General features: G+C 51.5%; 1 protein-coding gene across 1 annotated transcript in view; it reads right to left on the bottom strand.

Annotated features, from left to right (window-relative positions):
• LOC139766694 (Kruppel-like factor 3) overlaps positions 1-23,721 on the bottom strand; it is a 69,525-nt gene extending 45,804 nt beyond the window's left edge. Inside the window, exon 1 of the mRNA XM_071695616.1 lies at positions 22,830-23,721. Coding sequence (XP_071551717.1) covers positions 22,830-23,547 — 718 coding nt within the window. The 5' untranslated portion in view covers positions 23,548-23,721. The remainder of the gene's footprint in view (positions 1-22,829) is intronic.
• Between the last annotated feature and the right edge of the window lie 1,465 nt (positions 23,722-25,186).

Below are 25,186 nucleotides of genomic sequence, written 5' to 3'. Positions count from 1 at the left end.
GGAAGGAGGGTTACAGCAGTAAACAGGGTCGCAGCAGCTGGCGACACATGGAGGGGCCAAGAGAGGCCTTGAGGGTCTTGTTGCATAATGTGACGGGGGCGTGGCCAGACGAGGTTCATGTGTGGCCAGTGTAGGGAGGTATGATGTGTGGCCAGTACAGTGTGGAGTGTGGCCAGTGCAGGGTGATGTGAGGCCAATGTAGGGTGATGTGTGGCCAGTGTAGGGTGATGTGTGGCCAGTACAGTGTGGAGTGTGGCCAGTGCAGGGTGATGTAAGGCCAGTGTAGGGTGATGTGTGGCCAGTACAGTGTGGAGTGTGGCCAGTGCAGGGTGATGTGTGGCCAGTGTAGGGTGATGTGTGGCCAGTGTAGGGTGAGGTGTGATCGGTGTAGGCTGAAGCGTGGCCACAGTGTTGGTCGAATTGAGACGAACATGCTGGCGTGGGGATGGTCCTACCAGTGTACGTGTGGGAGGCAGCCGTCGGTCGTGGCGATGCTGGTAGCAGGAAACAAGGGTGGGGGAGGGAGGATCAGGCTCCAGAGTGTGAGGGTGATATAAGGTAGGGGTGGCGTAGGGAGGGAGGGGGAAGGAAGACACAGCTGGGGATGCTTGGGTCTTATTGTAGCCAAGTTTGCCTCACGGGGTGCGTCGTGTCCCTTCAAGCCGTCTGGGACCCCCCCGGCCACCCACACCACCTTACGCAAACATCCTAACCACCACCCACTACCACCAGTCCTCACGTGCCACACACTTCCCCACCCCATCCTGCTCCAGCCACACACAAGATAACTGAAGCAGTGCTGGCGGATTGGGCCCCATACTGCTCTCTGTCACTACAGTTACAAAGGAATTCAAGCAGCAACAGACCACTGCGCCCTAAACGAGGCTGTCTGTGAGACAGGAAGAATATTAGAAACTCGAACCTTAGTGTGGTAGGAGTAGAAAGGCATACAGATGGTTTACAGAGGAAAGTTTAAGCATATTCTGTCACTTGCAATTTTGCTTCACGCCGTCCCACCCCTGTCCCTCTGTCTCCTTCCCATTCGTTGTCACACCACAGGCTTACCTTTCTCACGTTCACACCCCCTCACACTCTTCACCTCTGCCGCCCTCCCAGCCATGTATCACCTCCTCTAACACCACCACATACAGTACGACACAGTTTGTGTCCTCTCGTGAAAGACTATCGGGTCTTCAGTTATTTGGCTTTCCCTCGGACTCCAGGTACACCACCTACCCTTCCCGTGCCATGTATAACTCCCTCCCCGCTTCCCCCATCCCTCCCCTCCTCACACACACACACACACACACACACACACACACACACACATCATACGCTGCCCATCCTAGCTACTTAAATGGCTTCCTCCACCGGGTCGTTGCGATGGTGGTGAGGACCGAGATTAAATGTCTCCCTCACTCTCGGTCATTTAATGTTGGTGAGTCTGGTGGGCTGGTCAGGTCAGTTGGTGCGTCACTGTACGGCTCTGTGGGTGGGTCTTCACGGTCAACCCGTGACCTCAGGCCACTCCTCATCCCTGGCCTCAGGTCAACCATCGCCACCAGTGACTCATTCTCGCCACACCGAAGGAACGCCACCAAAATGCAAATTAACTCTGAATAAGCCTGAAAATAAAGTCCATTTTCCGCGTCTATACACCGACTGAACGACCTTCAGATCATGTGGACAATACCACTCATCTGTAAACATATTTACAATTACTGTTTACAATAGCACGAAGACACCAAAGGCCTTAAAAGACATTTACTCGATTTCATATCATCGTTTACCCTGTTTCATATCATTGCCTACTCACAGACTAGATGTCTGAAAAATGAACAGAACATACTTTCACACCTGTCGATACACATACGAGACATCTGTGAACACACGATCTGAAACAGGTGTTGAGCTCTGTTATGTACGACCCACCACTGAACACGTTTCAGCACCACAGGACTCTGTGTACATTTTAATCACACAATCTCTGATGAAATAGAAGAAATATAATTTGCAATCATGTGCATAGACACCACACAGACCAACGAACGTGTTTAAATAGGTACCGTATACCAAATGAATGAGAGAGAGAGAGAGAGAGAGAGAGAGAGAGAGAGAGAGAGAGAGAGAGAGAGAGAGAGAGAGAGAGAGTTTAAACCCCAAGTCTTGTAAAATAAACAAATACCACCTCCCCCCATGCACCAAGTTAGCCATATTGAACTTATGAATACCATCAACTTCTCACTAACACACAAACACACACACACACACACACACACACCGTGTTTACATCTGTGTAGGCCACCTACTTCTTCCCTCTTTGTTCTACCCTCACACACGTACACAGGGTACGCCATCACCCCCATAACGTCCCGACCAGCCTAGTGTAGCAGCAGCACCAGCCCTCACCATGAGGTTCTTTGTGTATACCATACTACCCAACCACGACCTTACTTCTTGACCATATCTAGTCTCCCCGCCTATTTAATGAGGATGTCAAATTGTCAATCTTTAGGTTGGAATTTGTGGAAACTCGGCTCTTACTGTTCTTCCATGCTTCTTACATACATATGTACAGTAGTCATGTCCATACACAGTAGTCTTGGCTATATATAGTAGCCAACGCCTATTATACAGTAGCCTTGGAAACATGTAGTAGCCATGCCGGCACACTACAGCCTTGACCATATGTAGCAGCCACGCCCGTCAACACTACGTCCCCAGACACAGTAGCCATGCTGGCCCTGACTAGCCAATCCCAGATACAGTAGCCACGGCGCTGACCAGCCAGTCCTAGAAACAGTGGTGAAGCCCCTGACTAGCCAATCCAAGACACTAACCATGCCCCTGACGAGCCAATCTCAGACAACAGCCACGCCCCTGAATAGCTAATCCTGGAGAATAATAGTTACTTAGATCATATAAGTATTGAGATAATATGAAGAAACATGACGTTTTCTACATCATTTGTTGACATTTTCTGTACGAAAGTAGAGGGGGGAGGCATACACCTGAATATATACATATGTTGGTATGTATGTATGTGTAAGTCGTGTGGTTGTGCGTGTGTATGTTAGTCGTGTGGTTGTGCGTGTGTATGTATATGTAAGTCGTGTGGTTGTGCGTGGGTATGTATATTTTAGTCGTGTGGTTGTGCGTGTGTAAGTCGTGTGGTTATGCGTGTGTATGTGTAAGTCGTGTGGTTGTGCGTGTGTATGTGTAAGTCATGTGGTTGTGTGTGTGTGTGTGTGTGTGTGTGTGTGTGTGTGTAAGTCGTGTGGTTGTGCGTGTGTATGTGTAAGTCGTGTGGTTGTGTGTGTGTATGTGTAAGTCGTGTGGTTGTGCGTGTGTATGTGTAAGTCGTATGGTTGTGTGTGTGTATGTGTAAGTCGTGTGGTTGTGTGTGTGTATGTGTAAGTCGTGTGGTTATGCGTGTGTATGTGTAAGTCGTGTGGTTGTGTGTGTGTATGTGTAAGTCGTGTGGTTGTGAGTGTGTAAGTCGTGTGGTTGTGTGTGTGTGTATGTGTAAGTCGTGTGGTTGTGTGTGTGTATGTGTAAGTCGTGTGGTTGTGTGTGTGTATGTGTAAGTCGTGTGGTTGTGTGTGTGTATGTGTAAGTCGTGTGGTTGTGTGTGTGTGTGTGTGTAAGTCGTCTGGTTGTGCGGGAGTGTGAACTGGTGATAAGCCAACATCTCTACTGCCACTGATATCGGCTGTGAACCCATAAAGAGCGTGTGTGTGTGTGTGTGTGTGTGTGTGTGTAACTTGGCGATATTCCACCCCATCTGATACGGTATCAGGACTTCCCACAAACGTATTACTGGTGGAGGGAGATCAATATATCCCCGCGGCTTCCAGTAAGATTAGGAGAGATTAGTAAGAACAGGCGAGCCTGCAGCAACAGGAGCGAAAATCCAGTGCTTCGGGGGAGGAGCTAGGGGGTGGGCGGGTATGGCGGATCCTGGGAGGGGAGAGGGGGAGTCCCCGACGGCCCGGGGTGGAGGTGGGGGTTGGGGAGGGTGTAGAAGGGGCGTGATCAGCTGACGGCGAAGCACCAGCCAGCCATGTGGTCTCTCCTTGAGGTGTTGTTGCTGCCAGCAACTTATACCTTTAATATTTTCCCACAGAGACATCTTCCCTACATTCATGCTATCCTCAGCGATCGCTTCGACGCAACAGTGGCCATCTGTCACTGTTAACTCCAGCGGTCGTATGAGAAATAGTACAAGATGAGAAGAGCGCCTGGTGACGTCGGTGGGGGAGTTTCCCGCCTTTAGTGATTTGATTTGATTTGTGCCGGTAACCCAGGCAAATTCATCGTACACCCCTATGCTCATCCTGTGATCGGCAGCGCAAAAGGATTACAGGGGTCACAAAGGGTCTTAGTCAGACTCCAGTGGCTTGATATTACATAAGATGTTACACTTCGTATTTCAGTACATACATTACATAGTTTCCTATGGTAAGTTTTACCGACTAGAAGCAAACAGTGGATACAAACTTAACATTTCAGGTATCTTGTTATCAACAATAAGGTGTTGTGACATTTCTTGCAGGGTTTGTTTAGATCTTTCCATAAAAGGCTCTATTTTTTTTTTCACATTCTGAGACACAGTGTTCTAGCTTGGGTCCAAATCTTTGACCACAAACTTTACAATTCACACGGTTAACATCTCCAGTTAGACCACAGCGCCAGTAGTACCTGCAGCCTAGCCTCAGTCTGGCAGTTACACCATCATGTCATCTGCTGACCTTATTACTTTCTCCATATACATGTTTTACTTTACACATTTCACTGTGATGAACAGTGTTTCTACTTGTGCTTATCTGAACTCGTCTTCGTGCTTCAAAAGAGGTCAGTCAGTTCCTTTCTAATTACAGTATAGAGTCTTCTAACTGACAACCCAATAGTGTTTTCAACATCACCTTTACTAAGTGCAAGTTTGGCTAAAGCATCAGCTGTGCCATGCTCACGGAGGTCTATATGAGAAGGAATCCATAACAGTTTGATTTGAATCCCTTGAGCAATAATGTCTGAGTATTTGTATCTGGCTTCAGAGACCAGCATGTTATATTCTGATCTCAAGGTGTTAAGGGCAAGTAATGAAGATACAGAATCAGAGATAATTAAACTGTCTGTGGCAGTGATTTGTGCCTGCTCAAGAGCGATAAGTATGGCGAACAATTCAGTATGTAGAGTAGATGCCCACTTGTTTATTCTAACATTTTTCTCTAATCTATTACCATTAGGCTGGATCATAATGGCAGCACTGCCTGCCCTCCCAGCCAGTGGCAGAGTCGCCAGAACCGTCAGTATAGATGCACTGGGCTCTGTTACTGTCAGTCTGGAGTTTCTGTACATGTTCAAGATCACTGGTCTTGGCTAGGTGTTGAAGGTGAAGATTATAAGTAATTAGTTTCTTGTGTGGATAAGTTGGTGTAGTGACGTCAAAAGGAGTTATCTGCCAGGGAGGCAGGAAATGCTGCTGCTCGCTCATTCTATACAAATTGTGTACACCAAACATTGTCATGTGGCTGGTAGTTATTTGGATCCATTTTGATTCACTTGTGCCATGGCATATATGGTTTAACATTTCTTTAGAGACAACACTATCTGGATCACCACGCAGAAGTTTCAGTCCAATAATAAGATTGATTTCAAATGCTGGGAATTCCAAATTCTTTCCGCAGGTTGAGTTCTTTAGTGGACTTCGGGCAAGCAAGTATGATTCTTAAGGCTTCATTTTGCATTTTTTCAAGTCTGTTGACACCTTATCTGTAGTGTAGGACCAAAACTGGTGCGTGGTAATCTATTAGAGACCTAATATAAGCTAAGCACATCATTTCACCAATTCTGATATTTGCACCACAGTTAGGGTTGTACCCTGCAACAGCTCTAAGATCTCTGCGCCTATCTGAGCATTGTCGATTTAGTTTTTGCACACCAGCAGCAGCACATGGGACTGACACACCAAGGTATATAAAGGAGGAGACGTAGTCAATCGGGTTTTCCCCAGTTGTCAACTTAGATGGTTTTATCTCTAGATATGATGAAGCTAAGGCTTTCACAGGCTATGTGTATGCACTTAAGATTGGTTTGAATTTCACGATATGTTTTGGTATGTACAAGAATATCATCAGCAGAACGAATAGTGATATTTCTGGGACACTGTGGAATCGATTTCAGTAATGCATTGATTAGTACACTGAAGAAAGTGGGGCTAGGTACTTCACCTTGAGGAGTGCTAAGTAGCATGTCTTTACCTTCACTTTTGTAGCCGTGAAACAACACAGCTTGACGTTCTGGTAGAGCGATAGCCGAGTACCCAGTTAAGGAGCAGGCCACCTATATCCATTTTTTGCTAACTCATATATGATACAACTGTGCACACTTTTGCTGTGTGTCAAACCAGTAATATTTGGTGACATATATTCTTTGAATGTGTGTAGTAGTCTGTTGAGCACTATCCTCTCAAAAGGTTTGCACAAACAACTTGTCAGGGAGATGAGGCTAAATTCATCAGATCGATTGTGTTTACGTGTTGGTACAATTATGTTGTTGGTCCATGAGGAGGGTAGACGACCCGTGGTATAAGTCATATCATACAGCTTTAATAATGGAATTACCAGGTACACATCTTAGCAGTGTAATGATGTCGTAAGTGATATCATCCTCCCCAGGGGCAATGCCCCTGACCTTGGCACATCACAGTCATCATATTGCTTGTCTCCCATGAACCGGGTAAGATCTTCTCTTTCTTTGGATTTGTTGAACAAAACATCCCTAGTCTCAGGTGGCAGCATGTTATAGCTAGAGGAATGAGCCCAGCGGGTTGGGATGAGACACTTATTCATTTTTCTTTCCAATGTTTCTCTTAATATCCTTCCAGGTTTGGCTTAAAGGAGAGTGTGGATTTAGTCCACTGACAGACTGTTCCCAGTCCTCTCTGAACTGAGTCATTCGTTCCCTTACTGCTACAAGAGATGCTTGAAATAGTTTTAGCATTTGGGGTGTTTGAAGTTGTCTATAACCTTTACGTATTTGCCTAGCTATAAATTTAAGCTGTTTCAGCTCGGGGTCATTATAGTAGTGATGTTGCCTACTTTGAGTTGCATCCTCTTTACTCTCTAAAGTTAGCCCACTAAAGCGCATTATCGTCACCATGTTGTGGTGGTAATTGGAACACGGAACACCAGAACATGGTGACGATAATGCGTCTTTAGCGAGGCTCAGACGAACCCGCGCGGTGCACACAGCCAAGCCCAGCAGCACCCTCACTCCTGTGGTACGTTACTGTTCTTGGGTCTTGCATGTCTCTAGGGCAGTGTATGGAAGGGAGAGGTGTAGAAACAGAAGAGGTGTCGAGCAGGTAAAGAACGGGAGTAAAGCGGGGTGTGGACACTCGTACGGGTTCTTTGTCTGAGTGTGGAGGGAGGGGAGAGACGGGTTACGGGGCTGATAGCCCAGGGTCGTTGTGACGATGGTAGTGATAACGGTGGTCACCGGGGCAATGCCATGAGCGGTCAGGATGACAATAGTATCACCGGTAAACACTTACTATTCACAGTGAGGGCGATGTTAACCCTTCGTCTGTTCACACCACATACCCGAGTGTGTACCTCTCCTCCCTGTGTATCCGAGTTGCTTTATCCCTGAGTGATACCGTTGTGTGTATTTATATTCCTCCTCAGTCAAGAACTTTAATTCATCACCGGCAACGACGGGAAGTGCGGGTCACGCACCGTCCGGGAAGGTGGTGCAGGGGAGGCCCTGGGCAGGTGCTGAGGTGGGTGGACCATGACCAGGTTCTGTGGTACGGTAGGTGGTGCGCCACCCACGGCAGGTGGTGGTGGTGGCAGGTCTCGACAGGTGGCAGAACTGGTCATGGCCAGGTGATGAGTAAGACCAGGCCATTGATGCGTTGCAGGACAGAAAGGACCACGGCCAAGGAGCCAGCATGGGCAAGACCAGGTCTGTTCAGGTTGAGAGCCTAAACCAGGCCATAGGGAGGTAATGAGGTAGACCTGGCCATGGGTAGCACAGGACGAGGCAGATGATGGGGCAAGGCAGGTCAAGCCATGGGTAAGGTGTGGGCATGGCCAGCCAGAGTGAGGCTAGCAAGATCCGGGCGCACCGTGTACGCCTCGCCTCACCTCGCTCCTGCCTCACCCGAGGAAGGCCACGCGGCTGTTGCCCGCCTGACTCCCCTCCCTCGAGGTCACCTCTCGCGCCGCCACTCGCCCCTACACACACACACACACACACACACACACACACACACACACACTCCTTGACGCATCTCAGCGAGATTGATCTACAAAGTGTTCTGTCAGAGGAAGGTGCTGAAGTAGAGGCAGGTCCTGCTGAAGGAGGAGGTGTCGCGCATGATGACTCGAGCACCGGTGACCTGCGGTGACCCGGTCCCATCATCCAGGTCGGCAACAATGGCTGAACGACAGGATTATTCGCTCTCACAGTCCTCGTGGCCGGTTGGAGACCTGTCACCTAATCCTCGCTCTTGGTGGTTGGTGCCGGCCCGTCACCCACATCCCCGCGCCGCCCCTCCCACACCCACCAGCTCGACCCAAGGCCCTTCATGTTCACACGTAAAACAAAGACACCATGGGTCCATCTCTCACTGTTCACGTAACTCTGACGAGCAATATTAAAAGACTTGCTATATGATAGCATGTCGGCACGTACAAGCACACCCACACCCGTCCCCTCAACCTCTCCAAGAGACGAAGACGACACACCCCAGCATGGTCGTCCCGCTGTTAAAACGCCAGACTTGTCGCACCCGTGCACCGCTGCTCTCCCGGGGTAAGGTTTAAACATCATGGACATCACAGTCCGGTTGCCCATTACCCGTCACCTTTACTTCGTCAGCCTAGGAGGGAGGGACTACTAACCCATTAGCTGCTCTCTAACCTAGAATGACACTGGTGCGTGGGACATCAAAGCTGCGGAGGTCATATGTAGATTCCTATAAGGTTTTGGGAGAATAAGGAGAACCCATCATGATCCGAGGCTCTGTCCTGTAAAATCCCTGACGTCCCAGACGACAGAAGCCAACATACAAATGGTTTACATTTCCGTCATGTAGATCTGCGACACTTGCTACTAAACCAGTTCCCAGTATATCTTCTCTCAATATTCTCTTCTAATCTAACATTGATTTGCTTGTGCCTAAATTGCCCTCATTGCTCTAGGGTGTAGGGCGTCATCACATCTCACTTCACTACGTGTTTCTCCCGTTTATCTGCATATCGTAATGTTTTAAATTTAAAGTTTATGTTCGAACTTCACTGTTTCATAATAACGCTGCACATTTTTCCTTAATTTTTTTTTCTGAAGGTGTGTATAATGAGACCGAATGTCATGATCCATCATTCTACCACCACACTGCCTACCATGACTACCACACTCCCTCCCATGACCACCACACTGCCTACCATGATCACACTGCCTACCATGACTACCACACTCCCTCCCATGACCACCACACTGCCTACCATGATCACACTGCCTACCATGACCACCACACTCCCTCCCATGACCACCACACTGCCTACCATGATCACACTGCCTACCATGACTACCACACTCCCTCCCATGACCACCACACTGCCTACCATGATCACACTGCCTACCATGACCACCACACTGCCTACCATGATCACACTGCCTACCATGACTACCACACTCCCTCCCATGACCACCACACTGCCTACCATGACCACCACACTCCCTCCCATGACCACCACACTGCCTACCATGACCACCACACTGCCTACCATGACTACCACACTCCCTCCCATGACCACCACACTCCCTCCCATGACCACCACACTGCCTACCATGATCACACTGCCTACCATGACCACCACACTCCCTCCCATGACCACCACACTGCCTACCATGACCACCACACTGCCTACCATGATCACACTGCCTACCATGACCACCACACTCCCTCCCATGACCACCACACTCCCTCCCATGACCACCACACTGCCTACCATGATCACACTGCCTACCATGACCACCACACTCCCTCCCATGACCACCACACTGCCTACCATGATCACACTGCCTACCATGACCACCACACTCCCTCCCATGACCACCACACTGCCTACCATGATCACACTGCCTACCATGACCACCACACTCCCTCCCATGACCACCACACTGCCTACCATGATCACACTGCCTACCATGACTACCACACTCCCTCCCATGACCACCACACTCCCTCCCATGACCACCACACTGCCTACCATGATCACACTGCCTACCATGACCACCACACTGCCTACCATGACCACCACACTGCCTACCATGACCACCACACTGCCTACCATGACCACCACACTGCCTACCATGACCACCACACTGCCTACCATGATCACACTGCCTACCATGACCACCACACTGCCTACCATGACCACCACACTGCCTACCATGACCACCACACTGCCTACCATGACCACCACACTGCCTACCATGACCACCACACTGCCTACCATGACCACCACACTGCCTACCATGACCACCACACTGCCTACCATGACCACCACACTCCCTCCCATGACCACCACACTGCCTACTATGACCACCACACTGCCTACCATGACCACCACACTGCCTACCATGATCACACTGCCTACCATGACTACCACACTCCCTCCCATGACCACCACACTCCCTCCCATGACCACCACACTGCCTACCATGATCACCACACTGCCTACCATGACCACCACACTGCCTACTATGACCATCCCGTTCCCTACCATGACTACCATATCCGTCATCATCACACTAACGACATCAATCCCTCTTCACTCAGCTACTACCATAACCTCAACACACCAGTATACCGCCCTAATGACTCCCCCTCCTACCATACAGTTGTCTCCGATAACCATTTCTTATCACATTCGTTTGACCTCGGCCCCAGAACCTTACCTGTTGCCCGACCCGTAACTCTGCTCTCATACCCTTAACTACACTCCTCACCCTGACTGCCATAGCTCTTCTGCCATAACCCTCCCTCACCCTGCTTGCCATAGCTTCTCTACCATAACCCTCCCATGCCCTTCTGTCATAGCTTCTCTACCATAACCCTCCCATGCCTTGACTGTCATAACTTTACCATAACCCTCCCATGCCCTTCTGCCATAGCTTCTATACCATAACCCTCCCATGCCTTGACTGACATAACTTTACCATAACCCTCTCATGCCATACCAACCATACCCTTGCCTTATGTAACCAGCCTGAACTACGTCCCATAGAGACAGAACAGACTAATTAATCTCTTAAGCTCATTTACACAAGTTTCACATGAAGCCCCACAAGGTATTAATTTCTTCATACTTTCGTATCGACCAAAACCTTACCATAGAAAATAGTAATTTTTGCTGAACGATTATGTATTCTGATTTATTCCCTGTGAATCGTTTTTAACAACAGTCGCCCCTTCAGCAGAGAAGTACGATCCTGAAGCAGGGAAGTACGTTCCTTGAGCAGAAGAGTACGGCTCTTGAGTAGGGAAGTACGGCGCTTGAGTAGGGAAGTACTTACTTGGGAAGTGGGGTTGTGATCATGGCGGTACATGTCCGTCGTATGACATTGTGACCCTAGGGGTTACATGATGGCTAGGCCTTTGACCCTGACCCTTAAATGCCAGGTCAGAGACCAGGCCATCACGCCGTCGTGCTCAAGGGCTGCAACCCGAGGATCCCGGGGTGGTTGACTACAGTGTAATATTGATGACCCTACGGACGGTAGCGCCCCGTAAGGACCTTTAAGTTCGTGACCAACACCGTTACGTGCGAAGTAAATAACTGTAGCGTCTTCGTCACACCAACGCATAACACCGTAACGTTACCTGAGTAAGCGCGCGACACCGTGACGTTACCAGCCCCCTTCCCCCCACCCCCTCCCCACGTTACTGTGATATGGGCTGGAGTGAGAGACTTCACGAGGGAGTGGTGGGCGGGGTGGGTCGCTCGGTGGGTGGGTGGTTGGCTGAAGGGGTCGCGTGGCCGCACATCCGGGGCCCCACCTCCCGGCCATGCAACCACATACGTTTCTGTGGCAACCGACCACGTAATCAACACTTGGAGTTGAGGGGAGGGTGGGAGTGGACAGGAACTGCCGCCACTGCTCCCGCTTCCTCCTCTCAAATTAATGAGAACTTCGGCCAAAAAGCAAAAGAAAATTTCGGGCTATTCCTGAGAGCCAATAATTAAAACGGCGATGATTAATTGGCAGGCTGGCGTCCCCTGCAAGTTCCAGTTGCAGTAGTGACAGCTTTGCCGATAAGCGGCCATCCCCAGCAAGCGCTCCGTGATATAAAATGGAAATCATCCCAGACAGAACCGGATATAATTGAAGGCGTGGCATTAGCGAGGGTTGGTGCAGCTGCTGCTGCTGCTGGCGGGACCCACGCAAACCTCGCCAGGGTCACTGCCTCCGGCTGACGACCAGAGGCGCCGCGCTCAGGGCGGTAAATATACACACGCCCCTGTGGGGGGCGTACACTGCAGCGATGCTCATGCCTTCAAGAACGCACTCCAACGACGTAGTGTATATGGGTGTGTGTGTGTGTGTGTGTGTGTGTGTGTGTGTTTAGAGGCGGGTGTCTATGTATAGTGAGGGGGAGCGTGTGTGTGTGTGTGTGTACGTGTCTCCGTACCGGACTCACTAAAACAGCCCATGAGTACAGTCATTCATACGGACTCATCCACCGCTGCCACCAGTACACTCACAAGCTGCCAGCACCCAGCCCCTGTCTAGTACACAACTCTGCCTCTACACACTCCCGGGCTCCTATCATAACCTGACTGCGTGAAACAATGTAGGGAAGATACGCACAGGTGTGTGTGTGTGTGTGTGTGTGTGTGTGTGTGTGTGATGGTTGCAAAACGTGCCCATACCGGCGACGTAGGTGATGCTATATGGATGGGAGGAGAAGGTCAAGACGTCAGGTGAAGACTATATAATGAAGGACCAGGGGAGGCAGAGGACAAGGTGGGTGTGAGCTGTAGGAGTCAGGGAGGTGGGGGAGTAGGACCGGCAGTTTAGCACCACTCGCCCCCATCCTGGCGATCATGTTACCGCTGCTGGTGGTGGTGGTGGTGGTGGAGGAGGAGGAGGGAAGTCCTGTCCCCCTATCCCTACACCCAAGTTCCACCTGCTTACTTTCCCGCTCACTCCTCTCTTAGCAGCGGTGATTGTGGCCGTTCGTATCATTGCCTGCTCACAAGGGAGTTTACTATCCTGATAACCTTACATAGGGTTGTTCATGCCTTCTGACTACGCTGCCTGACACCTGGTAAAGACTTGAGCGAGAAGGTGCGACCTTTAGATACGATGGCCTTGACCTGACCCGTCAGGTCACAATCATCGCCATCATACCCATGGGTCGCACCGTCGTGTTAACTAGTCAGTTAATCTTACGTGAGGAATTAGGAATACTTGATAACTACTGCTCAAGCTTCCTGACAACAGCTAACTACACTATGTTACCTGATAAATACTAGGCTTGATTCCTCCAGCTGAGGCTCTTGAGAATTGTGAAAGCAACAGTGCTTGCTGCTGAGTACCTCACTCCACTCCATTATCCACAACAGCTTCTAATTTACCTGGTAACAACAGACCACAGGATGACCTCCTGTCGGCTTCTCTGCAGCAAAGACCGAACTGTGGCTGCGGTACGGAGTGACCCACGACCATCATGCAGCTAAATGACCGCTATTAATCATTATCGTTTACGAAAATATGACCCGACACTTATGGGTCCGGTCAAAGACCAGGCCATCATACCTGAGGATCGTATTGTCTTGCTTAATGGCTCGAGGATCAATGCTCCAACCTCACGCCACAGTACTTGGTGGAGCGGAAGTAATGACCGCCCTCACCAGGGCGAGATGTGAGGCTGAGGGCAACCCTTGGGACACAGGTGAGTCCAGCAGCCTCACCCGGCTGACCCTATATAAAGGTGACCAGCCAGAGAGGCAACACAGTGTCGGCCACCATAACAGTACCTGCTCACTGTCAACACCCATGAAGGTGTTCATCATTCAGATGATTTCTAGCTCCGGGAATCACCACAGCTGCTGTGGTTCACGAAGAAGAATGAAAGGTAGACGAACGTGTGGAGTGAGAGTATGGAGAAGAGCGATCAAATGTGTACCAAGACGCTGATGTTGTCGTGCTCAGGCTGCGGGCTGACGGCTGGTGATGGAGGCCATGACTCCGTGGTGGCGGTGGTGGTGGTGGTAGCGGCCGCCCTTCCACCCGAGGTGATGCAGCCCAGACACCTTGGTGGTGGCGGCCGGTCATGCCGTCATGATGACAGCGCTGGGCCGGATGGTACAGGCGGCGGAGGTGAGGCGGTTCAGGTGGTCATATGAGCAGGTGAACAGGTCGTGGGACGAGGAGAGAGAGAGAGAGAGAGAGAGAGAGAGAGAGAGAGAGAGAGAGAGAGAGAGAGAGAGAGAGAGAGGAGAGAGAAGAGGAGGCCCACCACCGGCCAAGACCCTGGCCTACATCCCGACCAAGAGCACGTCTCAGGGAGTGGACGAGGTAGAGCGGCGGAATATAAATCTCCCTAGACGTCGCCAGTAAATACAACGATAAACATTCATGGCTTGCCCCTCAACCACCCACCCTGCGTGGCACTCCCTACCACCGTCCGATGCCGCGAAACTCCCAGCGACACCCCAATCTCAAGAGTGACTTACACTATCCCATGCAGTCCAAGTTTCCTTCCCCAGCGGCAGCGCGAGGGAGAAGGTCAGTCAATAGGAGGGTGAGAGGTAGGTCAGCAGCATCTGAGGGTCATGGAAGGTGCCACCCACCCCATGACCCAGTGAGGAAAGGAAGTCGGAACCTACTGGGGGCCAAGCCCTTGCTGGGCGACACACATTGTACACGAAGACCAAGTACGGCGTCCGGACACGCCCACACGGGTCCACAACAATATGTGTCGCTGTATCACATCCCTCATACCTACCTACACACTTGCCGTACATCCCTTCCCTCGTACCCACACACACACACACACACACACACACACACCGTACTCTACGTCATGCCCTCCCCTCCGTCACCCCGAACACACAACACCCAGCTTGTTGCCAACTACACCAGTTTGTTCATCTAATCCTTTTTTTTTTATTAGTCACCCCACACGCCACAGCCTGTGCGGTGGTAAATACACCTAATAAACTAGCTCACTGGAGTAGCTCGTGCGAAGCTGGGTGTAGTGTGGATACTGGTGTGATGAGGTGACGGTGAGTGGGGCTCGTATGACGTGTGATGGGGTGATGGTGAGTGGGGGCTCGTATGACGTGTGGTGGGGTGATGGTGAGTGGGGCTCGTATGATGTGTGGGGTAGGTGACGGTGATTGGGGGTGGGGGTGATGGTGAGTGGGGCTCGTATGACGTGTGGTGGGGTGACGGTGAGTGGGGCTTGTATGATGTGTGGGGTAGGTGACGGTGATTGGGGGTGGGGGTGATGGTGAGTGGGGCTCGTATGATGTGTAGTGGGGTGACGGTGAGTGGGGCTTGTATGATGTGTGGGGTAGGTGACGGTGATTGGGGGTGGGGGTGATGGTGAGTGGGGCTCGTATGATGTGTAGTGGGGTGACGGTGAGTGGGGCTTGTATGATGTGTGGGGTAGGTGACGGTGATTGGGGGTGGGGGTGATGGTGAGTGGGGCTCGTATGATGTGTAGTGGGGTGACGGTGAGTGAAGTCTCATGTGTGTGGAGGGGATGATGATGTATAGTGGTGGGGGGCCTCGTATATCGTACCTATGATGGTAGGGGAAGTATATACAGACCACAGACATCACGAACAACCCAGCCCCATCCTCTACTGGTGTCTCCACACAAACTATTTGGGTCTCTTGATATTCATATTTATTCATCAGACAATATAACCCAGTTAGATAAATAATGTCATAAACGTGGCTCTGATACGGTGGAAAGAAAGAGAGTCCATATGTAACAGGTCATGATAGGAGTGTGACCCACATAGTGATCAAATGACTCCTTGGCTGGTAACACTGTGCGCCGATATCCTTACAACACAAATGCACGGGAGAAACACAAGTCGTAAAAGAAAAACAAAAACATGCAGACTCAAAGTCCAGCCCCGACCCATAAAAGCAAGACCTTCACCGTAAATAACTGTGCAGCTAGATCATACCCGATTATGACCAGAGCCCAGAATGCCAGTGTACATTATGATGATCACACTGTACGCTGTGTGTACCGACCACAACACACTGTACACTGCGTGCACCGACCAGGGCTATCGCTGGACAGCTGGGCAGAACAGGGCGGTACCGAAAAACAGCGTTATCATGGAAACAATGTGGCTCATGTAATAACGCAAGGCTGGCTGACACTCATTAAACATTAAAAGTGAAAGCTACGGTCCGATTCGCTTCTAGTGACGTGTGGCGTGTGACTGTGGGCGTGGGGCGTACAAGCTGGTGGTGTGGGTGTGAGGCATAAAGACAGGTGTTGAAGGCGTGGCGACGAAGGGCAGTGGAACGTGTATGCAAGGGTTGGTGGCAAAATATAAGACAAGGTAGTCTGCATGTAAATAAACAGGTAGTGGGGCGTGCACACATGAGGCGGTGGGTGGGTGGGTGTGAGTGTGTATGTGTGTGCAGCAACAGTGAACAAAGTGGGTCACCAGCACACCAGGGAACCTTGACGCCACGAGTTAGCAGCAGCAGCCAATGGCGAAGGGAGAGGCTGGGGTGGTGGTGGTGGTGGTGGTGGTGGAGAACGGGGGGTGGGGCCGACTAACCCACCTTCACAGCCACAGCATACGCACCTGCCCCTCCGTTAACGTGTGGACCTACACCGCTCACACCCATGTGAACATCATCCCTCTTCCCCCATTCCACCGTGAGACTGCTGGGCAGCCGTATGTAGGGAAGGAAAGCGCCTACCCACCGGTCCAAGCCAGGAATGACGGTGGTGGGGAGGTGCGTAGGTCGGAGTCGTGTGGCCACCAGATCTACGGTGAGAGCGGAGTGACATGGCAAAACACCACCTTCTGAAAACATGGTTATCTGCCACCGCTACCTAGTTCCTACTCTCTCTCTCTCTCTCTCTCTCTCTCTCTCTCTCTCTCTCTCTCTCTCTCTCTCTCTCTCTCTCTCTCTCTCTCTCTCTCTCACTCTTTCTCTCTCTCTGCCACCTCGCTTGGACCATGGGATTGTGGTGCGTGTAGTGAACTATGTACGCAACTCAAGTCTTCTCTTGGTCTTGAGTAACTCTCTTTCTCTTATTAATCTCAATAAAAAGTTTCGCGAGTAACATGAGTCATATCACTCTCCAAGAAACCCTCACTTGTTCATCCGGCCACAGAAGAGAGAGAGAGAGAGAGAGAGAGAGAGAGAGAGAGAGAGAGAGAGAGAGAGAGAGAGAGAGAGAGTTACCCAAACCAAGATAGTCACAGTGAAGCGCTGGCCGTGTTGGGCTTTAAGTTCAGGTGACACAGCTCCCAGCCGTACACGCACGCCCTTACCCCACCAGTGTGGTAAGCGAAGGGTGTCGTCCTCTCCCGCTGCAGGGAACCTCCCACCCAGCTGCCCTAACATTCCTGCCTCCTGGGCCGCCCACGCCCACCCAGGAGCTCCGAGGACGACAAAGCATTTCCTGTGTGAGAGCAGCTGGCGGAGCGCCCCGGCCGGACACATCCACCTAACAGAGGGCCGCAACAGTACCTATTTCTCTCCCTCCAGGGATTCATATACAAGGCTATGACCACCTGTAGGAGTGATCAGCACTGTGGATCATTCCTACCGCCTCACGACACAGCGGACCGTCATGATAAGTGTCTGGTGTGTAGTGGCGGCCTGTGATACCTCGATGATAACAAGGTTACGTTCCCCGTCTTACTCGGGCACCTCACTAAAGAGCTTGGGGCTTATCTAACACGTCTAGCGGCTGGTCCTTCAAACGTATGATGGCCGTGCTGGAGGGAGTAGCGGTGGGAGGGGGGTGGTGGTGGAAGCGAGGTAGACTAAGAGAAGGGGGTGATGTGAGGTGTAGTGGACAAGGCCGGGTGGGCGTGATGGCCACCGGGGGGCGCCCTGCGTCCGGACCCACCGCCACGCCACCAGCTGATGGTGTGGGCCTTGTTGCCGTCAGTCATCACTGGCTTGCCACCACGTCCCACCCGTGGGAACATGGCGAGGACGCTGCACACTGCTCCCTGGACCACACCTCGGGGCCAAGGGAGGCAGCGCAGGGCTCATCCAACCGCACACACCAGAGTACATCTCCCGTGGATGCTTGGCATGTCTGCAACTCTTGCCGCGTGCTTCATGACTATTGTTTGTGGTTCCGATGCAACGAGCGCTCGAGTGACCTTAGAGTGTGGTCTTTAGGGAAGCCAGTTAGGCCTACAGTTGACAGTATTCAAGACTTGCAAAAAATACAGGGTGGCGGAGGTGTGGGTGTGGCCTCGCTGGCGCCCCTGGAAAGGTGAAGGGCGTTACTGCCGCCACCAGGCAGTTGTTTGGGAAGTTTGTGAGCTTAGAAGCCCCTATACCACGCCTAGCTACAGATCCCCTACACCACGCACAGCTTCTGGCTCCCTGCACGACACCCAGCTTCTTACTTTCATCACCACGCCCAGCTCCAGTCTCCCTCCACCACGCCCACCTACCAAGACGAACTCGCATCCACTTTTCTTCGAAACACTGACATCCACTGGTATCCGACATTCTTACATCCACTGTCCCCGAAACGCACATTCCCAGTGGTATTGTATGCAGCAGGCAGGACAATATGTGGTGCAGAGGCAACGCGTACACAACTTGGTGTGTTTGTTGTGATCACGGCTCAGCTGAGGAAGCCACAACAAGGCTCGGTCTCCGTACCTTACATGGCCGGCTGTCGTAAGGGCCTTCGGAAGGCGAGCCACACAGGAAGTAAGCAACACAAACACAGGCAAGAGTGGCTATCTTGAGTGCCCTCCCCCCCTTCTATCTTTTTTTTTTTTTCCTGGGGAGGAGATGGGAGGGGGTTGAATGAGGCCAAGGCTGGATACAACTAACAGTATTCTATAAACAACTTTTCCAGATCCACCTAAAAGTAGGTTTGGCTTTGCTTTAGTGTGTTCGAGACTGAATTACATGTACACAAATCTGAGTACTTCTGTATAAGTGTAAAAGATTCCTGGCCATTAACCCTCCGACAACCTTGCTTAGTTTACATGAAGTTAGGCTGGGGAGGACAGTTTTAGAGACCATCTTGCACTCGTGTCTCCGCACATCCTTGTTTATCCTGGGAGTGGTGAAGAGGGGGTTGCGCGACCCAGGCGTCTCCAGGCACCACACGCGCTCGCCACGCCCCCTCCCATGTGATCTTGTCCTCGCCACCGAGTTCCCAGAACTTAGGCCGACATATCTAGTACTGAGTATGTAAACAAAGTCGGAGTGGCCTGTATGACATTAGTCTGTCGGAGTCATTCCCAAGCTGCTGGATGAACAATGTTCAAATGTTCCGCAATTGTTGCACGAGTACGGCAGCGGGAGGAGGAGGGGTACTTGTGGGCGGTGCCGGTAGCTGGCTCACCTAGTCCCCCCGTAGAACCAGGGGCGCCATCAATGTTTCAACAGTGCTTGTGATGCACGCCGGCTATCGACCACCCACCGCCGCCTCCACCACCACATCACCCTCCACGCCCTCCTCCCTCACACGCGCCACAACCCTTCACGCACACACACACCACAACTGTTTACACGTCTACCATGGGACGCCGTGAGATATCCCGCCCAGCACTCGCCACCTCAGTGCTTCCCGGCCTTCTGCAATTAGTTCGTCAACATGCCTTCCCGATGACTCTACGTACATCACTACCGAGGCCATACCCACTCCCCTCCACCACCACACCCACCCGAAATCTGGCCCAGCCACACCCACATATCACAAGATCAGTGTCCCAACCTTGCACTAACCAACCCTGCTAACCCACGCACTTCTCTCTCGGAGCCATCAGCCAGCACTACCAACCCACACACCTCTGTCAGTGCCTCCACTACCAACTCACATACCAGTGTGTACCACCAGCCACCCCTGCCAACCCCAACACCTCTGTCTGTGCCACCAGCCACCCCTGCCAACCTATATACCTCTCATATTGCCACCATCCAGCCCTACTAACCTACCCAATTCTTAGTGCCACCAGGCACCCTTACCAACCCACATCTCACCTCCACTAACCAATCCCGCCACATGCTGCATCACTACCACCTGAATCTGCCACACACACGGCCTGACCACCATCCCGCCACATCCTAGCAACCTGTATGGCGGTCTCCTCTCACCCCTACCACACCCACTGTACCAACCAACCACCCCAGCAGGGTTCCACGCTCACATACCTTGTACCACCGTCCCTCTTCCCTGCCCCACCCCCGTACCTTGTTCTAACCATCACCCAGCATTGCCCCACACACCCATAAAACTTGATTTCTACTGGAGTTTCGCTTGTGCCTGGAGTGTTGGGACTTTGCCCACTAGGCTGCCCTGCTGCCCGTCATATCAGTTAGGATGAGTGTGGCGGCAGCCGGCAGACCAGTCACCGCATATCCATCACATGGTCCTCCCCACCAGGACACTTAACATGCGCCTGCTGACCATGAGGTGCACGGACGCCTGTCACCCTAGCTATCCTCTATACCCCAGGCCTGTGTCTGAGGACATAAAAGAAACAGCCAAGCAAAAACGCCTCTCCTGTATGTCCCTGGCTCTATCGTTTGGTCAGAATGCGCAAGCTGCAAGGTCAGGGCGTGAGCGTACGTTCAATTAATGTATGTATGTAATATGCGCGTGCGTCTATGCATTTATATAAGTATGCGTGCATGTGTCCCCAAGCATATTAGCATGTGTATGTAGTCAGAGCCTCATTCGTGAACGTGAATGGCAACTGGGATTACCCAAAAGCTGAAAGCAAACTTGCTACACAGGGAATGGATCTTGGTAGACGCTACAGTAGCACTTGCAGAGATTTATGTAATGTATAATATACATAACATTCATTTAACATGAGGTAAGAGACAGCAGACGCCGTATGTGTGCTGTGCAGCGAGGGGCTAGTGGAGGCGTGGAGCGGGAGGGAGGGAGGGAGTACTTGGGTACCACCGCCACCCCTGCAGCCTCACCCCCACCACCGTCTACTGGGCCTCTAGGACGCCAGGTCACGCTACGGTAAGCCATGGGAGTCGCACCTCTTTACACAAGACTCATGACATCGTATACATGAAGGAATGAACGGTCCGCACGGTAAGGTGGCCATTCATCTATTGCACTGAGTGATCTTGGTCCCGTACACCCACCCCCTCCCAAGCCCTGCTCCTGTCCGCCTACATTAACACTAAACAAATCAATACAGCACGAGCAACACATACAAAAGGTCACTCACTACAGTTAAGGGGGCACATTCACAATATCTGTTATTAATTACGTGTGAGGCATGAGATAACCGGAGGAGGAGGAGCGGGAGGCGGGGGTTGGCGGGGACGGCCAGGTGATCGGCCTTGCAGGTTGCAGGGCAGCGGCAGCGCAGCAGCAGCAGCAGCAGGCAACCTTGGCGCGGGGCCAGCAGCACACACCCTCCACTGTGTCAACAAGTTGGCGGCCTCCCACACTGCCTTCCGTCACCATATTATTCCCCTGTAAGGCAGTATTGATTCAGGTGCGATATCCGCTGTGGGGAGAGAGGCTGCCCCGGGCGTAGGCACCTCCAGCCCAAGACTTCCCGTATCGACTGGCTACCGCCTGCTGCGTCAGCTGGTGGGCGTGGCATCCCAGCCATCGCCTGTCCACGCCCACTCTTCACACACCCACTTAATTCAAAAGACAACTAAAGTGGGTTATACATAACGTAACGATACAGTGCTATTATAATAAAGTAGCCTGACCCGAAGAACACTATCTACAGGAAAGACAACTATTCGCTGTAATCGATGTCTTCTCGCCAAGCATTATGGTTTTCGGTAATAAGAGACTGAAACACCGAAGACGAGCAAGAGAGGGGGAGAAACGCGTGGTGGGCGTGCAAGACCAGGTGAAGGGAGGTGGCGTGGCCGCGGGCTGGCATCGAGGTGCACGAACCACCCACCCGCCAGCGCGCCATGCTGCCCCAACGTGAGCACACCCAAACAACTCCCACCTGCCCCACGCTGCCACGGACGGCACCCAACATTCACCTTTACCTAACACAATCGTCTGTTGTGATATTGGCGAAAGAAAACTTTGGGAACGCGCCGATATTTCTTGTGGATACACTAATTCATAAGCTCAAACACGCGTTCTAAACTAAAAATACAAAATCAGATAGCGTTCTAAATGCGTTCCATCTGTGAAATGCAGTGTACAAATTGGGTAACGTGTACTGGCGTATGACCAACATCCAACCCGTGGGTGACCAGGGTGCTGCTGCCAGCTTTCACCCGCCTGTCACCCAGCTGCCCTGGAACCCCCATCCCACCCGACCCTCTACAGCCAACACAGTCGCAGAGAAACGGGTCTAAAAACCTGTACCACCATACACACGCCCTCCAGTACTTTCTTAACCTACTCTTCCACAGGCCTTAAAGAGATCACACTACCACAGAATTACGTGAAAATTAGTGACCCTAACTTTCCATGGTTCCGTTACTCGAGATTATTTTCTAGTTTTACTATAAGTTTACATAAGCAGAGCCCTTCTCTGTAACTTCAACTTAAAAGTTCACCAAAAAAGATAGATACCTTAAAAAAAAAAGTTTACACTGACCTGTGTGTGTCCTGAGGTGGGCTTTGAGGTGTGAAGATTTGCCGTATATCTTGTCGCAGCCGGGGAAGGTGCAGGGGTGGGCGCGTTTGTCCTCGATTTTCTGTTGGCTAGCCCGACCACGCCCACGCCTGCTGCCCAAGCCTCTAGGCGTCCGTGCCGTGCTTGTCTCTACTCCTGCTCCTTCAGGCACGCCTCTCCTACTGAAGTCGAGCGGGACTTCCTGTGCTTGGGTGAGGGTGTGACTGGGCGTGAGGGTGTCCTGTGTAGGTGGATGGTGTTCTTCCTCCCGGACCTCGACCCGGTCTTGCGGTACGCCCTTGAGGTCGGCCAGGATGCGGGCGATCAGGTACACGGATTGGTCGGCTGCTGGGTCTGTAGCCTCCATGGAGGGACAATACGAGTGGTCATACAGCGTTGGTGTGGGGGGTGACGGAGGCGTGGGCGGAGTGGGAGGCTGGTACATATGATGGGCGGGGGACAATGGAAGGGTGTGGTGTGTGTATTCCACTGACGGGGAGTGCTCAGGGCTGGAAGCCGGAGTGTGTGTGGGTGGTGGGTCATGGTACGGGCGCTGCAGTGGTAGATTAGTTTTTACTTGAAGTCGTGGGCGTTGACTGTGGGTGTCTGGAGGCGCCCACGGGTTCAATCTACCGCCGCCCTTCATGGCAACCAAGCATGCGGCAGCATTTAAATCTTCTTCAAGTGTTAAGCTCGCCATTGTGTTCACTTTTAATGTACAAAACTCAGTCAGATTAGTTACTATCACCACACTATATAAATATATATTACAGTTCACACTGAAGTACAAGTGGAGCGGACACGTCTTACACTCTCGACGAACCGGGCCACACTGAGACTTCACGTGCTACGCTACTGCTCCCCGGCATCAGCTGATCGCCGCCACGGCCCACGCACCATGTGGCCGCTCTCGCACAGCTTCCAATTACTTTTTTCGACATTATTATTTGCATTCCCGCTCTTATTTTGTTCTGGGAAACAACATCAGAGGTAATGAAAATAACAGATAGAGTCGTGGTGTGAAATTCATTGAGCTGTCTAGTCTAGATAAGCTACAAAAACTGTTTCTAGTTAAAGACAATCAGCAAACTTTTCACAACACAACGTACTTTGTTGGAGAAATGCTAGAGTTAGGTTAACCAAAAAAATCCATCAGATATATCATTACCTACAGTAGCGAACAGTAAGATGAGACACCAGAGGTACCTTACATCAAGGAAAATGAAAGCTACGTGACAAACTCGTGTAACTAGAGAGCGATATAGGATGGTCTTGGAGCGCGGGCAGCGTGGTGCAGCAAGTCCCTTGTGATGGTGGGCGCCGAGGTGGGAGGGACGGGGAAGGCCGCGTGTTGGACAGAGAAACGTGGTCACAGGGCAGGGGATTTCCACTGTTTCAGTGCTCTTCCTTAGCTAGGATTCTTCGTGAACCTCAGTAACTTCCATCATAAATATATGTTGAGAAGATATCTTAGCCTGTTTGAAACCTCCAGTCTTCAGGCGTCAGAAATTTCCCATAACGTGTCTTCGATGCCCCGTAGAAGCTGTGCGGCCACACGTTCATCACTGCAGCATTTAAATCATCTTTATTGAGCAATAGAACCGAACTGATGATCACGTCTGTGAGACAAAGCAGGTCGGCCTCCTGTAGCCATCTGCCTCACGCCAGCCCGGGGCCAGGAAGTGGGTGCCCTTCCACGACAAGCATCACCACCTATCTCTTCCTCCAACCACCTGCCGGTACTCGCACCATCCACCTGCTGATCTTTCACATATCACCACGTACTGGAGTCCCTCCACTCATCACCATACCCTCCCTCTTCCTTCCTGCCCGAGGACCTACCACACCCACCCAGGTCTTGGTTCTTCACAGATCTCCGCCCATTTATGCAGTTGCTTCCCCGGTCGTTTGCCCACACATTACTCTCCTATTGACGTATCACATGCCTGACTCCTCCACCTTCCACCTACTGATCCAGGGCTAGTCTCGCACACACCTCCACCTAGCTCATGGTTCCCCACGCACGGGCTAGTCTCGCACACACCTCCACCTAGCTCGTGGTTCCCCACACACCACAAGGTTGCTGGTCCGCTGCCCTCCTAATAATTTCTGATTTACTTGTTAACCTCTTGAGCACGACTATGACCCTTAAGCATGACTGTACGACCCCTGGGTATGATGGCTTAGCCACTAAAAGTCAGGTCAAAGTTCTGGCCATCATTCTCAAGGGTTTTACCGTCGTGCTCAAGGGTGTTTTCGTCGTGCTTTAGGGCCCCTAAAGTCGTGTTCAAAGGTCGTTCCGTGCTCAAGGGCAAAGGTCCTACCCAGAAGGGTCGTCT

The sequence above is a fragment of the Panulirus ornatus genome, chromosome 58, assembly GCF_036320965.1.
Source record: "Panulirus ornatus isolate Po-2019 chromosome 58, ASM3632096v1, whole genome shotgun sequence".
Lineage (NCBI taxonomy): Eukaryota > Metazoa > Arthropoda > Malacostraca > Decapoda > Palinuridae > Panulirus > Panulirus ornatus.
The sequence above is the reverse complement of the archived record's forward strand: the minus strand, read 5'-3'. Positions and strand labels throughout refer to the sequence as shown.